Below are 18,435 nucleotides of genomic sequence, written 5' to 3'. Positions count from 1 at the left end.
AAGCATTAATCATTGCTTTCAGGTAGCTTTCATATTGTCTGGCATATTAAAGGTCCCACAAAAAATATTCCATGTCCTATTACAAGGCTGCATGATGAAAGTTGTAGCACAAATAATTTTCTTACCATTGGATGTATTTAGTTTTCCACTTCCTTCTGATCCTCCGGTGTATTATGTGGCCATAAATAAGACTTGGCAGCTAGCACCATATGTATAGACCGATCCATGTTCTCCTTCAGCAATGTTATTCACTTGCACATTGGTGCAAAAATCATCTAATTATATTAAAGGGATTCTACAATTAAAATCAAATTTTTTGTCGAGGCTATTCTTCTTCTACCTTTAGATGTCTTCTCCGCGCCGCCATTCAGTAGAAATCCCGGTTTTTGTCTGTATGCAAATGAGTTCTCTAGCAGCACTGGGGGCGGGCCCCAGCACTCAAACAGCACTGGGAGTGTCCCCAGTGCTGCGAGAGAAATCTCCAGCTCCACCTCCATCTTCTTCTGGAACGGCCTCTCTGCGCGTCTTCTTCTGGAGCTTGGTTCAAACTTCTACACATGCGCAGTCAGTTCTGCAATCGGGCCTCGCGCATTTGCATACAGATGAAAGCTGGGATTTCTATTGAACGGCAGCGCGGAGAAGACATCTAAAGGTAGGAGAAGAATAGCCTTTCTTAAGTTTGAGAAAAAATGTGATTATAAAGATAGAATCCCTTTAATAACAATGAAACTTGATACATGGTGGGAGCGGGCACTTCATATAGCAGTGCAACAGGGTTGCTCGATGTATTGATCTCTATTTTATGAGGAACCATATGGGAGCAAAGTAATGGAATTCAGGTCCTATAAGTGGGATGCTTGGGTGGTATGACGACGTACTAGCAATGCACAAGACCAACAATTGTGGTTTCCAGTAGCTCATCCGTTGCTCTAATTTACTTGTTCTGTACTTAAATCGCGCTTTGAAGTATTTGCAAAGTACGGCTTTCAGCGAGCGAGTGACATTCATGGAAAATTTAGAGAAGAGCAATATGTTTTCCTATTGTAGCTGGTTTTATCTGAAAGGCGCAGCCCTCTGCAGACACTTGTGGTTTAACTGTTAGAATTTCTGCATAATTCTGGCTCATCTGACATTTTTTTCCAGTGACAGAGTCCAAAGATAAGCTTGTGGGACTGTAATTGATAGTTGTGTTTGATCAGTCCAGCGGGAGGTTCTTGGAAGTGTTATGAAACAGAATGCAAATGGCATGCCAAAGCTTTACTGAAAACACATAAACTAGAGAAGACGTTGGCTGGAATGGTGAAAGTGACCAGAGTTCACAAGCAAAAAGCAAATCCGTTAATGTACTTGGCAGATGTTTCCTTAAATGCTTATTGTGCTTTGTATTAGGAAGTGTATTTACCATGCTGTGCGTGTGTGAATGTAAATTTTATCTTCTTCTTCAGTGGATTTGTTTGTGCAGAGTTTACTAGGTACTATGAAACACAGCTTGGATCTCATAGCAATTTTAAGGAGGGACTCCATAGAGGATTACATGGTTCACTATCTGTGTGGTCATTCAATGATAATCATATTTTTTTATAATCCTAGATTAAAATAATTTAATAGATTTCACAATGGCTGAGATTTATTACGAAGGGAGTTTTTAAGGTCAGCTTTGGAGTTTGCATTGGCTTAATTTGCGCCAAACGTACACGTCACACAATGTTAGATAAATTTGGTGCATCTGGCCTGAGATGTTTTACTGCTTTCTATGGCACCTAGTCGATGGAGTGAGATTGCGTCAATTTTTTTTAAAAAAATCTTATTTGATAAATCTGGAGTACAGGTAGCCAGACAGGCTGTCCAGGACCACATTCCCACCTATTGTTTTTTTGCAGTAGTTTTTTTTTGTTTGCAAGAAGTCTGGAGTGCAGGTCATGGTGCTAAACTTAGAGAGGACAATTTTACATCCTCTAGCCCAGGGAATTCCTATATAGACAAGTTTTTACAGACTCTAGTGGTTATGAGACTGGCAGGCCTGGTTCGGTGATCGCTTCACTGGGTTCTTATTATCCAACCCACTAATGTATTCCTACCACACCAACACATAAACAAAGATGCCACCAAATACACAAATAGAAGTGGTGAAGGCATGCTGACACATTCTAAAAGACAATGTTGACAGTTTTTAACATGTAGGACTTGTTTTAAAGGGATTCCATCATTAAAATGACCATTTTTGTCCCTAACACGTAGGAATAGCCTTAAGAAAGGCTATTCTTCTCCTACCTTTAGATGTCTTCTCCGCGCCGCTGTTCAGTAGAAATGCTGGTTTTCTTCGGTATGCAAATGAGTTCTCTCGCAGCACTGGGGGCGGTCCCCAGCACTCAAACAGCCCCATATGGTGCTTCCAAAACTGCTTTTTATTTCAGTTGAATAATAATAACAACAATAATGCAATGATAATAAAATTGAAGAATGGAAGCAAAAACTATTTTATAATTTGCTTATTGGACCTACTGGTTATATAAATACTATGTCCAGTGTAAGGTATAAGAGAACAATTACATGTTACCCGTCTAGTCATTTGTATATTCATTATGAGACCTTTTTAATATCTTTTTTTTTTTTTTCTTCAGAATCCTCTTCTGGACTGACTGGGATTCCAGCTTGCCACGTATTGAAGCAGCTTCTATGAGTGGAGAGGGCCGCAGGACTATTCATAAAGAGACTGGGTCAGGAGGGTGGCCGAATGGTCTTACGGTAGACTACCTAGAGGAACGCATTCTTTGGATTGATGCCAGGTACAGCTTAACCATATGTCATATATGTATGAAGGATGAAGCTCCAGGCCAATGTACTCAAAAAATAAATAGCATTAATATAAATGAATAGACTTTTCTATAAAAATCTCTTGTGTTTGAGAGTTGGTTACTTAGCTTTGTTCACTCCTCAGATCAGATGCAATATATTCCGCAAAATACGATGGTTCTGGACACATTGAAGTGCTGAAAGGCCACGAATACTTATCTCATCCTTTTGCCGTCACACTGTATGGTGGTGAAGTTTACTGGACTGACTGGAGGACAAACACCTTGGCAAAGGCAAATAAATGGACTGGTCACAATGTGACTGTTGTACAGCGCACAAACACACAGCCCTTTGACCTTCAGGTTTATCACCCCTCACGTCAACCCTTAGGTAAGGCATACAACTTTTTGTGTTCACATTTGTACAGTCATACTTCACCTACAGGATCTTAATGATAAATTATTGGACTTTTCCATCAATAAACTGATTATTTTATTTCTCTGTTCCATTGGTAAATTGTAGCTCCAAATCCATGTGCAGCAAATGATGGAAAAGGACCCTGCAGTCACTTGTGCCTTATTAACTACAACCAGACCTTCTCCTGCGCCTGCCCGCATCTCATGAAGTTGTCTCCTGACAAAAAGACTTGTCTTGGTAAGTGCATCAAGGTGTTGCCCTGCACAACAAGCTATCAGGATAGGTAAAGTGTGACCTCTCCTAGTCTGGGCCTGAGGGTTTTTTTTGCATATTTATTACTTCCATATGGAGATTAACAAGAATCGATTTCACTATCTTATCAAACTTTCTTCTTAGAGTCTATATTTGAGCTCTTACTACATAGTCCACACAATATCCATCTTACTACAAATTCATCTAATGTGCCGCTTTTATGACAGTGGACTAGTCTAGAGTGCCACCGCTTATGGTATATCCTAATGGGTATGCCATTACTGTCAGAGATGGGAATACCTTTAAACATTGTTAAAAGGGTGTTACAACTCATATTTTTATTATTTGATAGTGCTCCCAAGTTGGCCATAAACATAAAAAAAACCTTTACCCACCTCTTTCTCCGCTTCCATTTCCAGGAGCAGCTAATCCTATCTTCTGTATACAGGTCTCCTAGATGTTTGTGCCATGTGACCAATGCATTCAATCTCAGTTCTCGGCGGCCGCCTCTTCACAAGGGTGACAAGCGGTCATGTGCTGTTTGTGAAGAGGTCACTGCTAAGGCCTGTGATTGGCTTCAGCAGTCACCTGGCACAAATGGGACGTTCGGGGAGAAGCGGGCAACACTATTAAATAATAAAAATGGGAGAACTCTCCTTTAAGTTTCACATGAAATTTGTTTTTTGATAGAATATAATTATTCAGATGCTCTTTGATTCTCCTACAGAATCCAGAAAGTTCCTGTTGTATGCTCGGCAGATGGAAATCCGTGGAGTTGACATTGATAACCCATATTACAACTACATCATCTCTTTCACGGTCCCAGATATCGATAATGTCACTGTAGTAGATTACGATGCCATAGAGCAACGCATCTACTGGTCAGATGTTCGCACACAAACGATCAAGAGAGCTTTCATAAATGGCACCGGAGTAGAGACTGTCGTGTCCGCTGGTAAATAACATACAAGTTTTTCTCTCTCTCCCCCAGTCTAGAAGTACTGTGTGTGTGGTTTTTTTTATATATATATATATATATATATATATATATATATATATATATATATATATATATATATATATATTCACAATTTACTATCTTGTCAATTTTTATTAACATTTTTTATTTTTTTTTTTGCTTTAAAATTTGCAGATTTACCAAATGCTCAAGGATTGGCTGTCGACTGGGTGTCTAGGAACCTGTATTGGACCAGTTACGATGCTAATAAAAAACAAATCAATGTGGCTCGCTTAGATGGGTCTTTCAAGAACGCAGTCATCCAGGGCTTGGACAAACCCCACTGTCTTGTGGTCAATCCACTGGAAGGGTGTGTTTCAGTGTTTTTGTGTTATTTTTGAGTGATAGGCGATAAGATAAAGCTTTAATATTTTAAGAGAATTTCCTCCAAGACCTCTGTTTATCGGTGATGGAAGCATTAACCCTAAAAATGGATAATGCATGTGCTTAGGAGTCCAGTGAATGGTCTTACTTCGCTATTGGCAGCCTTTCTTGTAAGGTCATGAATACATAGATTCACTGATTAGGACCGCCCACTGGACTCCTAATTAAATCATGAGCACAAATTTAAAGGCGAGTCCACTTCTGAATGGTAGCGGATGTGTCAAATATATTTAATTGTCCTGTTCCTGCGCAGGTTGAACTCCGCTCAGGGCAGGAAACATTGGTTTGGGACGTGCATGGAGTTGTAAAATCGGCATTTGGTGTCATCAAATACTATGAACAACTTCATAATATAGAATTTCAGCACTCACAAAAGGGGTTTTTCTAATATGTGCTCTCTGGAACGGAAAGAGTTAAGGGACTCTTCCCATAAGGATGACTCTTGCCGGTATGAGCCATTAGTCTGTGCTCAGGACCATTATTATGAGACCCAGACTGACTCTGAATATGGTGGGCACAGTCCATCTATGTATCACTTGGTATAAAATAATGATTTTCTCCTGTTTCATAGGTGAAATTGGCTGCAAAGCCTTTTAGTAGCGGTGGTCTTGGTAGGGGGTAAACAGGTCTCAGATTTACATAACCAGCAAGTCAGCTGTTTGACTGCCAGCTATCTTATCCAACTCCCCTATGCAGTCATGGCTGAGGAGACACCCCATACACATTGCTTGACAAGGGGACACCTCTGGGAGCTGCTTTAAAAGTACTGGGGACATTGAATAGAAATTGTGTGATCCTTGTTCCCTGACATCTGCTGTTACGGGAGAGACAGAGGGCCGCAGACACGTCGGATGCTCAGTCAGTCCCACTGACAATCCTAGAATGTATATGACCTCTAGAGGGGACAGTGCTAGAAACCTTTGCCATATATATCTTTATATTATATCGATATATAAGGGATGTATACATGTATAACCCCAGAAAACGCTGCTATGATATCACATTTTGTACATATAACTTACTTCAGTAGTTACAGAGTTCTACTTATTGGAAATCTGGAGATCGGACTGACCTATTTATCAGGAAAAGGTTCCATGAAGGATTATAGAGATATATATTTATATGTGGCGGTCCCGTGTGCTCTGACTGGATTTGTTTTTCACCTCTTTATTCAGAATCACCAGATTTTTCATTGCCCATGGGCAGGTTTAGATCTTGTAAAATGATGACTTGTATACAAAGTAATGGAAAAACCTTCCGTAAACACATTAAGAGCCCTAAAAAATGCTCCCAGGGCAGTCCACGGGAGGTTTTACATAGTTTGGCTTGGATGTTGTCAGCATAGAGGTTTTTCCACTATTAATACAAATCTAGGTAGTAAGCAGAGGACGTTGCCCAGTGTTATTTCTACAAACACACTTGTTGCAATTCAGCATTTCTGCCTGCAGGGGCTCCGCTCTGGTGGAGAGATGTCAGTGGCACACAGGAGAATATGACTACTGCTGGTTGCTTTTCTGTCCCTGGCTGGCCTGCATGTGGGGGTGGACCAAAGTAGTTTCCAGTAATGTGGAAATAAGCAGAGCCATCTGTGTGGGAGAGCTGGGTTCATTACGGGAAATTAATGTGAGGAAACGGTGGATCAGACATGGTGATAATGTCACGCAGACCCCAAAGCGGATCCAAGAATTCACTCTCCGCGTTTAGGAAAATTTATGAAGTTTCGAGGTTCATATCTCCGTCCCACCTAAATGCATAATGCATGAATCCTTAAGTAGACATATTATACAAGCTATGCTGTGGAAATCTGATATTTCTTAATATATTTCAGCTGCTCAGCTTATTAGATGACTGAATGCATTCGCTTTACATTGTGGGGCAGATCCATTGGCTTATCTGATTCTTTTATGCATTTTGTGTTCCACCGCTCGCCAGTTTCTATACATTAGTTTGCTGGGAGTGAATGTGCACACTCTTGTATATATGTGCAGGGGATGTAGGGTTCCCTGAGCTTCCGGCTGGGGGCATCACAGTCTCATTCACATGCTGACCTTCTCCATGGGCTTTATACCTGCAGCTTTCATTCTTTGCAGTGCTGTGGCCAAGTTGCAAGTCTGCAACCTAACAATCCGTAATAATTTGGGTAGTCCCATAACTTGGCATCAGGGTATATGCCAGGTACATAGTTTGAACTGATGCTATGTTACAAACTATCACAGATATTTGTTCAGCTGCTGCTGATGTATGAAGCTCACAGAGCACGGGTGAAATGATTGCAGTCGCAAGGGGCACAACTGTGACCGTGACTGGGACTAGAGGGGTAAGGGTCTCACAGATAGCTTGAGATGAGCGGGGCCCCATAGCATCATGACAGGAGTCACGGAAAGACTAATAACACAACCTTTGTCTCCCTTACAATACACTGATGGCAGCAGAGACCAATCCCTGCTGCCTGTGTAGAGGTCTCTGTACAGAACTTTCCAGGCAGCAGTGAGTGTTATTCCAGTGATGTATTGTCTTATCTTATACCAGTGATGTATTGTCTTATCTTATGCCAGTGACGTATTGTTTTTACAAAGGAGATTGCAGTCAGATTATCAGTTCTTCCCAGATTGCTGTCATGATGCTAAAGTGGAGAAGACCTTGCTAATGATGGCTTGTCCTCTGAATAAGTCATCAGTCATAAATTATTGGGGCTTCAAATCCCAGGACCCCTGCTGATCAGCGACTTGAAGGGACCTTCCCACCATTGAATGTCAGAAAGTTATTGCAGAATTAACTCTGAGTGTTACCACCATGGATGTCTCCTTTTGCAATGCATTCGGTGAATTCACAGGCAAATCCACAGCAGTAATACATTCAAAACCTGCAACAAAAATTGTACCGTAAAAAGTATATCGTACGTGGATGTACCTTTAATTTACCTTTTGTGTTTCTCATCTATCTATCTATCTCTAATCTGTTTCTACCTAACTCTATGTCCTATCTTTCTATGTAGCTCTATCTGTGTCTAGCTCTTTATCTATCTTATCTCTATCTATTTCCCTTCTAAAGAAAGAAGATTAGTTCCTGACACGGTGCTATTTTATTTTTCTATTCTGTTACTAACTATGAGTATGACTTCTTAGTAATGTCAGTACCATTCTAGTGTTCATGCGAGAGCTTTAGTAACAGCCTGGACCCTGCAGTATATACTGGCTTCTTTCCTCTGGGCATGGCTGGTATGTCATAGGCAGTAATCATGGTCTGGAATATTGAGTAATGGTTGTGGTTTGCGTCCGGGTTCAGTTTAGGTAACTGGCTCATATTCTGGGCACATGTGGCTGCCAGTCTGAACTTTCAGTGATCTGTATGTTTCTTTCAGGAAGCTTTACTGGACAGATGGTGACAACATCAGCATGGCTAATATGGATGGCACAGAGCAACAAGTTCTCTTTACCGGGCAGAAGGGACCAGTTGGTGAGAATGCAGATCTAATGTATTCAGCATGAAGTCCTCTAGCCCCGGTGTACAATCCTGTATATATAAAGCTTTCTCCTATTGCACACTGTGCTGTTTGTGTTTTGTGTAGAAAGAAGTGTAGCCGATTACAATCTATAGTAAAGATTAAATCTATAGTAAAGATTCGATATGCAGACTGCTGTATGTATGTATGTATGTAGAAACAGACTGCACATGAGCTCACAGTCTAGCTGATTTTATTTTTCCATATTTTATGTCTCTTAGGCCTCATGCACACAACTGTGCATTTTATCTCCAATCGTGGATAAACGTATGGATAGATTTCAATGGGCCCATACATACAACAGTAGTTTCTATGACTGTGTGTCTGGGTCAAATTGAAGAGCTGCAAAATATGGAGCAGTCCTATACCTATCGGCATATGCAGCTCTTTCAATTCGTTATCAATGTATAGGTCAGTGAAGACCCTGGATGACACATGGATACCATTCTGTGTGTCATCCATGTCATTTTTTACTAAACCGTACCCTGCACATGGTCATATACAGGAAGATTATGTTATAATTATCATTATATTAGTATAAATGAATGTTCTGAACCATTATAGTGAATAGACATAAGAGGGGCAGATGACTGAAGCAAATGATTCCCAGAATATAGAACTATAAGATGTATCAAATATTACTTTTCTATCTTATTTGCAGGCTTATCAATTGATTACCTCGAGAAAAAACTTTACTGGATCAGTTCTGGGGCCGGAACCATCAATAGATGTAACCTCAATGGAAAAGGACTGGAAGTTCTCCTTACCATGAAAACGTATCTGGGAAAGGCAACAGCTTTGGCTATAATGGGTAAAGGAATTTTTTCAAGTACTAAACTAAGACCTTATACCAGTACTAAGCTATACCATTTTGCACAGATGAATTTTAAGGAAATCGCCCTTGAGTAGACAAGTAGAATAAAACCCAACGCTCGCTGCGCTAGAAAAAGTTCTGCAACAGCGACTTCACATACATCTATACATCATTGAGATGACCGCAGCAGCTAGTCAGCTTAGGGGACCTAGTCATGTTAGCCCATCCCCTTAGACTGTTAGCCAGGGAAGTAAACCATATGATTGGTAGACCGTATGTCATGTTGTCACTGAAAGCCCTCCATTGCTCCTATCACATGACAGGAGAACAGATGTAACATACAGCGCCCATAGTAACATCCCCATTATAGAGTAGACATCCCCTTGAAGTTTATTGAACTTGCTATGCATTACCGCGAATTATTTTAAATGTACGGTACCTCAAAAACATTCAATACTTATATATGTGGAAATAGAGATGGAAAATTAAGATTTTGGTCAAAATCTTTTTTGCCTTATTTTATTCAGAAATCTTGACTTCAGATAAAGCTTATTTTTACTCTTGTCTTTGAACACCATTGTATTTCTACTACAGTTGCTAAAAAACCCATAGTATCACAAGGACCTTTCTTCACTGCAACTTCTCTTTTTCTTAGGTGACAAACTGTGGTGGGCAGACCATGCATCTGACAAACTGGGTACTTGTAATAAGAAGGATGGATCTGATCCCAGAGTCCTGCGCCAGAACACCAACCAAGTCATGCACATGAAGGTTTATGATGAGGAGATCCAGAAAGGTAGAAGGCCAGCATCTGCTACCCTTTTATTATACATATGTCTTATTGTAATGGAAGCGATTTCCTTTCCACTTTGTCCACGTAACTTTTTATACCACTTATTTTAGGAAGCAACAACTGCTCTGTCAATAATGGAGATTGCTCACAATTGTGCCTTCCTACCTCTGCCACAACAAGATCATGTATGTGCACTGCTGGCTATAGCCTGAAGACCGGGCAACAGACATGTGAAGGTAAGTGCTGCCTGCCTGCTGCACTTCATCTGGAATCTCAAGTATCAATTTATGCATTAGTATGTTAAAGGGGTTTCCTGTTTTCTACTATTGATGGCCTCTGTTAGAGTCTGACAGCTGTACTGAGGCAGCAAGTGGTAATGTATATGTGCTGCTCGCTCATCGTACAGTTTGTTATACTTGCTGGCCTAGGTACTTGCAGCTTTGTCCTGTAGACTTCAATGGGACAGTGTTACAGTACTTAAAGCTGCAGCTACACTTCGGCAAGTGAGAAGCAAGATTCCTGCCATGTCAATAGACCCGGAATAGCTGATCTGGGGGTCCTAAGGAGAGGTGGATAAACCTTTAAATAATCTGCACGTGAATAATTGTTGCTGTGTTGCATTTTTGGTATAAGGATTTTTTTTTTCTACAGTATAATCAATTTTATTGCTGCTTCATCTGTTTTTAAGTTTTTCACATTTGGACGTCATGCAAGTGGACATAAAGTCTGATAAGTGATATTCTCTTTTAGGAGTTGGCTCCTTCTTGCTGTACTCTGTACATGAAGGGATACGAGGCATTCCTTTGGACCCAGCTGATAAGTCTGATGCTCTGGTCCCAGTCTCTGGTACATCCCTGGCTGTTGGGATGGACTTTCATGCAGGTAAGATCCCCTAGTATACAGGACATTTAATCCAGGAATGCTTTCTTGTACTGTAATGATTTGCATATCTTCACTTTTTTTTTTTTTTTTTTTTTACACACACACTTACCCTGTTTCAACGAAAATAAGACAGTGTCTTATATTAAATTCTCTTCCGAAATATATGACCTGTCTTATTTTCGGGGGATGCCTTATGGAGCGGCTGGAGCGGGGACAATCAACAGTCATGCCGGCGCTTCCTTAACGGAGTGCCAGCATGACTGCCAGTTGTAGGTGGTGCAAGAGGTGGTGGTGTGGGGGGGAGGTATGCTAGTTACCTTCCCCATCTTCATAGCAGCGCTGGTGCTGCTGTTGGTCACGGTGGTGGAAGTGGTTGGCGGGGCTTAGCAGAGATTAGCGAGGCTTCAAGCGGTTGTGCCGGAGAGCCTCACTTAGTGGGCATTGCAGCCGGCTGAACGCTGTGCTCCGTGTGCACAGGAAAGCTGGCTGCCTCCTCTGCTGTGATACCTCTGTTCCGGCTGCTGTGGGAGGAGCTGGGAGAGTGGACTCCCCGCAGCATACAATGCTTTCCCAGCTCATCTTATAGCAGCAGGAACAGTGGTATCATAGCAGAGGCAGCAGCCGGCATACCTGTGCACACGGAACATCGTGCACAGTGTTCTGCCGGCTGCAGTGTTTTTGGGGATGTCTTATTTTTGGGGGGTGCCTTATATTAGGCAATTTAACAAAACCTCCCCCATGCCTTACTTTTGGGGGATGTCTTATTTTCGGGGAAACAGGGTAAGTGAGATGAATATGCATGTTTATGGGTAGTCACAGGAGAGCGCTGCCAGTTGAAATTGCTCCATTGATTTTGCTTGCATTCTAGAAGAAAGTCTAACTTCTGTGTACAAATAATAGCAAAAGGCCATTAAAATAATAATACAGTGAGCCTTGTAGTTTGCGCTTTATCTTTTAAGTGTGTAGAGTGTATCTTAAACAGCTTATCTTATGTCTTACCATAAATTTATTCTAGCTAAATCTGTCAGTACAGATGTGAAATTTGTAAAATAAATAAGGCCTCATACACACGGCCAAGTGTACAGCCAAGGATCGTCCGATGCTCTGTTACGTTATAAGACCGACGCTATAAATATAAAAACAAAATGGAGTTTGGGCTGCACTTTCTGTGCATGTGGCCTGCACACTTGGTTGTATCAATGAAGCCTCCATGTTGGCAAAATTTTCTTAAAAGTCTTTAAGGTTGCATAATTATTAATTATTTGTATTCTTATTCAGAGAATGACACAATCTACTGGGTGGACATGGGACTCAGCACCATCAGCCGAGCCAAGAGAGACCAGACCTGGCGAGAGGATGTGGTTACTAATGGCATTGGCAGAGTGGAGGGAATTGCTGTGGACTGGATAGCAGGTTGGATATCAATGACTCTATTCTATATGTGATTATAACTTATGTTATAGGTATGGATATATGGTGTTTGTTGCATTAAATATTGGCGCACTAAACCTATAGATATTAAGAACTAGGAAAATTGTGCCTACTTTCTTGGAATAAAAAAGCTGGCAGTTCACAGAGTGTTGTCCTGTTTTAGATCTATGTCTGTGCAGATTTGGAGCTCAATCTCAGTAATGTTAACTTCTGTCTTTTATCTCAATATATTAAGAAATGAATTTGGATGCAGTTTTACACACAAATGACATGCTGATAAATGGCTGGAAAGTCATTCAGTATTGATTCCTCATACGAACACTCTGAGCACTTTGTATAGACTTGTCTTACTGTTTGTAGCTCAGTAGACACACGAATACCTAATAGGAATATTTAGTGTAATAGGCATGCCATGGAAAAAGACTGGAAGAGCAATTATTAGGGCTGCAAATCACTTGCTTAGCCGAATGCATCAGACAGTATCAGTATACAATTCCCTTTAGCTGTGTCTGATTCTTTCTCCTATTTATGATTTCATTGTCTGTGACTTTTTTTCTTTCACAGGAAACATCTACTGGACAGATCAAGGCTTTGATGTTATTGAGGTGGCTCGTCTCAATGGCTCCTTCCGCTATGTTGTCATCTCCAAAGGACTGGACAAGCCTCGGGCCATTACTGTACATCCAGAGAAAGGGTATATAGTGCACTACATTCATTTCACTATATTCAGCTGTTAACTGGTATCAGTGGTTTCTCCTGTTACTCACTTTGCCTTATGTTTGTTCTATGTTAGGTATCTGTTTTGGACAGAGTGGGGTCAGTTCCCTCGCATTGAAAGGTCATTCCTGGATGGAAGTGGAAGAGTTGTACTCGTTGATACCAGCATCAGTTGGCCCAATGGTGTGTCCATAGATTATGAGGTATGAAATATGTCACGTGCTGTGATACTGATGTTCTATAAAGGTTTTGTTTTATGTTGAGACATCTTCGCCTGTGTGCACCCGTGTTGCATTCAAAATCTGTCCCAACTTGGAAATTGCTATACATTCTAATGGCTTCAAGGCTAAAGTGAAACAGCAGTTGTAGCTGCAGTAACGTAAAGGTACAGCAATCTCCAAATTATGGCCACAATATCATAATACCATCCCACAATATCAAAATATCATATGGAGTCACCAGATCACAAAAGACCCCTTATATAACATTCTTTATTACCAGTAAATGAAAATATACGTGCAAGTGAAAAATGGAAGGGTAAAACATAGTGCAGAAATAAATAAGGTAATGCTAAACCACATCAAGGCTATTGCGTATACAAACAGACCAACATACATTTAGGGGCAGTGTAACTATCTATCTAAATAAACTAGGGGACAGCTCAGGCAACCTTACGTAAGCGGGCCTGTTACCACCCAGGTGGATGATGGCGTTGTTAAATAATCTAAACCATCACAAGTCAAAGATAAAAGTCAACCCTATAATGAGCAGTCTCAAAAAGCAGCTCCATTTCTTTGGTGGTTTTTATTTTTATTTAGCATGTTTTTAGAGCCCACCATTGATTTCATTGGGGCAGAAAAGCCTCAAAAACTGCTCTAGAAGAAGCCAGCACTGCACAGAGTGATGGTAGGACACAATTGGGAATCCTGATTATTCGGTGACTGTAATAAAATGATGAAATCCATTATGCAACCTCTTCCCTCATAGATTGTAATCCCTCGCGGGCAGGGCCCTCCACCCCACTGTGCCAGTCGGTCACTGTTAGTATTATATCTGCCTGTATATTTTGTGTACTGTATGTAACCCCCAAATGTAAAGCACCATGGAATTAATATAATAATGTACAACACCATGGAATTAATGGTGCTATATATATGAATAAATAATAATAATAATAAAAATTCACCGTATTTAGGACAAAATAATGCCGCGCTTCTCCACCTTGGCCCCTCCATACTCTTTGACTCGTAAAAGGTCCAATATAAATAAAACCTCACCACCAACTGCATATGATCAGGATCTGGATATAACTGTTGTGTATACAACTTGAGGGATCATTGAGTCTCACTAAGGGGCTAAATGTATCACAAGTGATATCATACTAATCATAGGTTGTGGACACAAGATGGCTCTGTGATCAGAGTGGCAGGTGCAGAAATGGACTGGGCTGTCAAAAAAGAAAATATTACGATTGCTGAATATTCCTTTTTCTTTTCTTATTGACATTGGGTTTACGTGCTTAAGTCTCCAATAAATAATCCACTATTATAAGTTGTCTATTAATATCACCATTTACATGCAGCAATAGTTTTCAGACAGAATGAGAGATTAATATGGATTAATGTTCATTGGGGGGTTAACCTCTTTATTTATGAACCTAGTGGAATTCTGAAGCCCTGTATTCACAGATTTCCAGCTACAGCGGGGTTGCTGATCTTTCGGTTATCTTATGCTACCGGTAGGGGCGATCGAGAGGTCTACTCTATCAGATTATGAATAGTTAATGATGTATGTGGTAAATATCAGCTTTGCTTGTCTCGCAGGAAGGAAAGCTGTACTGGTGTGATGCTCGCACTGATAAAATTGAGAGAATCGATTTAGAAACTGGGAAGAACAGAGAGGTTGTGCTGTCCAACAACAACATGGACATGTTCTCCGTGTCTGTCTTTGAAGATTACATCTACTGGAGTGACAGGTGAGGAGTCTGGCAGATGTTCTCAGTGTTCCCATCTAATGTGTTCTTTCTACCTGTCAAGTACATTTCTCCTTTACAGTCTATGGTAATGTTCTGCATTAGCGCTGTGTGATAAGTAGTGGGAATATGCACTGCTTACTAGTTTTTGAGAAGAATGGGAAGTCATATTAAAAAAGTTTGTCTTTTTGTAATGACCACTTTTGTAAGGTGTCCTGTGCTAATAGAGGGGAAGCTTTTGTATTGGTGGCATCAATAGCTACATCCTCCCACCTAACTGTAATATTCATCACCTTGTCAGCACTACAATATATTTCACATTATGTAGTTAAGCTAAAATGTGAGCTCAGACCATTACATGATACATAAGCAAAACAGAAATACAAGTGTCCTCATTTACTCTTCCTAGAAATCAGCAATTTCGGAAATCCCTTGTCATTTTGCCTTTTGTTCACTGCATTATATTCACATACATGAAGGAAAAATTTGCCTATGTATATACCTAAACCGAAAACCATTCTTGGCTGACTAAATTTTTTACTAGCCTCTGCCCGCGACTTCGTCTGCGGGTTCTTGGAGTGGATGATCTGCCTATATTCCGCAAATTGCTGCTGTCGATGGTTTGCCTGCTTCGGCGTTTTGGCAACTCTTAAGCTGTCCTGCGGCTGAACTTGTTCCTCACACCGTGTCGGTGATTGTTCCGACATCTCAGCAGCTCGCTGGGACGCCATATAATGAGCGTGTTGTTGGTGTTGATGATCCACTTGCTCCGGCGTTTCGACAGTTGTTAAGCTGGCCTGTCGCTGAACGTGTTCCTTGTGCTGTGCCCGTGATTGTTCCGGCATCTCAGCAGCTCGGCGGGAAGCTATATAATGAGTGTGTTGTTGGCGTTGATGATCGGCATGCACAGGCACTTCGGCAACTCTCAAGCTGGCCTGCCACTGAACTCGTTCCTCGAGCTGTGCCCGTGATTGTTGCGACATCTCAGCAGCTCGGCGGGAAGCTATATAATGAGTGTGTTGTTGGCGTTGATGATCGGCATGCACAGGCACTTCGGCAACTCTCAAGCTGGCCTGCCACTGAACTCGTTCCTCGAGCTGTGCCCGTGATTGTTGCGACATCTCAGCAGCTCGCTGGGAAGCCATATATTGAGTGTGTTGTTGGCGTTGATGATCGGCATGCTCCGGCGTTTCGGCAACTCTCAAGCTGGCCTGGAACTCAAGTTGTTCTTCGCACCGTGCCTGTAATTGTTCTAATTGTTATATATGTACTAGCCTCTGCGTGCGACTTCGTTTGCGTGTTGTTGGCGTCGATGATCTGCCTATATTCAGCAAATTTCTGCCGTCAATGGTTTTCTTGCTCTGGCGTTTCGGCAGCTCTCAAGCTGTCCTGCTGCTGAACTTGTTCCTCGTGCCGTACCTGTGATTGTTCCGGTATCTCAGCATCTCGCTGCAACACCATATAATGCATGTGTTGTTGGCGTCGGTGATTCCCCCCTCAGCTCCTTTTGAGGAGAGCTCTGTGACTTCTGGCTACCTTCATAGCTCTCGGTGTTTGCGACAAATTAGATTTTCTTTTTCCAGGCAAACTGCCAATTTGGATTAAAGGAGTTTGCCCATGTGAGTCTGGCAGCAATGCCTGGAGAAGATCAGATAATATGCAAATGTGTGTAGACAAACCACAGAGGGTTAAGTGAGTGTTTACACAGGGAGATAACAGACCTGGGACCTGAGATAAGGCTGCTTATGAACATAAATTCATAACAGTCGCAAAACCATGTAATTTACTGGGATAAAAAGTATTTTGCATGATTGACTAACAAACATCCAAACACAAACTCACAAACATCCAAACTTTCACATTTATAATATTAGTAGGATTAATAAAATATCAAATGGTATGCATCAGACATGGAGGATATGGCTCAACATACATCAGAAGTATAAACAGTGTATAAAAAGAACATTCGCACTACAGGTAGCGATCAGAGCCATAAGCTAAGTTCACCTCTGTATTGGTATGTCCGTTGTACTGATCTGTCATAGGACCAGAACAGCAGACAAACTGACTGCTAACATAGTGGTCACGTACAAAGCCTGGCAGACCTCTTTAATTGTAATGGGGTCCCTCGGGTGTCTGTTGTCTTTAACTGAAATCACTGTACACAACAGTGCATGAAGGACTTTTTTGCCTGGCGATTTTAAGTGGAAACTGTAATGCCGTCTCCGAACAGAGACTCCGACGCGTATGTAAATTTAGCCTGTGCATTGTAATACCTACCTGGAGACCATATACATAGGGCAGACATGTTTGTACATACCTAAAGTTGTATGTATGTAAACAGCCTAATATGTGCCAACTAAATGTGGTGAGATTGGTGTATATGCATTGTTTCAAGATGTTCGATACGTCTGACGTGAGTGCTGTGGTCTTGTCTTTCAGGACTCATGCTAATGGATCCATTAAGAGAGGACACAAAGACAATGCTACAGAGTCTGTATCCTTGAGAACTGGTATCGGAGTACAGCTTAAAGATATCAAGGTGTTCAACAAAAACCGACAGAAGGGTAAATAATAAAACCGTTATAAGCAAAGCGTGAAATAGGACGTGCTCCTCTCTAAGGGTATGTTCACACTGAGTTTTTTGTAGGCCGATTTTGGTGTGGAATCCACCTCAAAATCTGCCTTCAAAAATGGCTCTCATTGACTTTAATGGGAGCCACTCGCTTTTTTTTTTCGCTAGCTAGTAGCGGAAAAAAGAAGCGACATGACCTATCTTGCCACAGATTCCGCGGCTGAGTCAGCCACAGCGTCCGCGGCTCAAGACACGCTCCTGTTTAGGCCCATTCATTCGGGCCTAAACAAGAGCGGGATGCCGTGATGGAATGCCGATGCATCCCATTGTGGCTAGCCATGTGGAAAGTTCACAAGGCGGAAAAGGTTTCCAGTGCCACCTTTTCCACTGTGTGAACATACCCTAACTGGTCCCTTTACACAGGTAGATTGTCTGCCAGTCCTGAGTGCCAGTCAGTGATATAGGAAGTCAATTGGCACCCATTTACACAAAGCAGTCGCCAGTACTGTGCAGTAGTTTGTTGACCCGATTATGAGCATATACCTATGTATACAGCATAGGGGCTGGAAAGTCTCAGTTAATGGATTGGGGATCTTCCCTTCAGTATCCTCATCTCTTGGCCAGAGTGGCAAGTAGTAACAAAGAGTACCTTCCTCTCTCCCTCCGGAGGACTTGTCCTTTCCTGCACAACATAGACAGCCCATTGATTTGAATTAACAAAGTGTAGTTCTTCACTCTTCCTGTTGTGGTGCTGCAGGGAAATATAGCACTTTCTGCCTTGCTTCCCCTAATAGTTTAGATGGTCACCACCATGGGTACTCTTTGTGATCTTTTTTGTGGAGGGGGGGGGGGGGGGATAGGTTACCAAGCAATCCTTGAAACTGG

At 41.5% G+C, this 18,435-nt stretch overlaps 1 protein-coding gene across 4 annotated transcripts in view; it reads left to right on the top strand.

Annotated features, from left to right (window-relative positions):
* Positions 1–18,435, top strand: part of LRP1 (LDL receptor related protein 1) — a 222,721-nt gene that overhangs the window by 150,955 nt on the left and 53,331 nt on the right. For all 4 annotated transcript variants that reach the window (XM_075265731.1, XM_075265730.1, XM_075265729.1 and 1 more), the window contains 15 exons: positions 2,622–2,786; positions 2,939–3,183; positions 3,316–3,447; positions 4,190–4,417; positions 4,616–4,790; positions 8,226–8,320; positions 9,028–9,177; positions 9,836–9,976; positions 10,084–10,209; positions 10,724–10,855; positions 12,134–12,268; positions 12,851–12,980; positions 13,080–13,206; positions 14,827–14,978; positions 17,418–17,542. In XM_075265731.1, the coding sequence (XP_075121832.1) occupies positions 2,622–2,786; positions 2,939–3,183; positions 3,316–3,447; positions 4,190–4,417; positions 4,616–4,790; positions 8,226–8,320; positions 9,028–9,177; positions 9,836–9,976; positions 10,084–10,209; positions 10,724–10,855; positions 12,134–12,268; positions 12,851–12,980; positions 13,080–13,206; positions 14,827–14,978; positions 17,418–17,542 (2,258 nt within the window). The remainder of the gene's footprint in view (positions 1–2,621; positions 2,787–2,938; positions 3,184–3,315; positions 3,448–4,189; positions 4,418–4,615; positions 4,791–8,225; positions 8,321–9,027; positions 9,178–9,835; positions 9,977–10,083; positions 10,210–10,723; positions 10,856–12,133; positions 12,269–12,850; positions 12,981–13,079; positions 13,207–14,826; positions 14,979–17,417; positions 17,543–18,435) is intronic.

Source organism: Leptodactylus fuscus, chromosome 2, assembly GCF_031893055.1.
Source record: "Leptodactylus fuscus isolate aLepFus1 chromosome 2, aLepFus1.hap2, whole genome shotgun sequence".
NCBI classification, from domain to species: domain Eukaryota; kingdom Metazoa; phylum Chordata; class Amphibia; order Anura; family Leptodactylidae; genus Leptodactylus; species Leptodactylus fuscus.
Note: the sequence above shows the minus strand (reverse complement) of the source record. Positions and strands in the feature narration are given on the sequence as shown.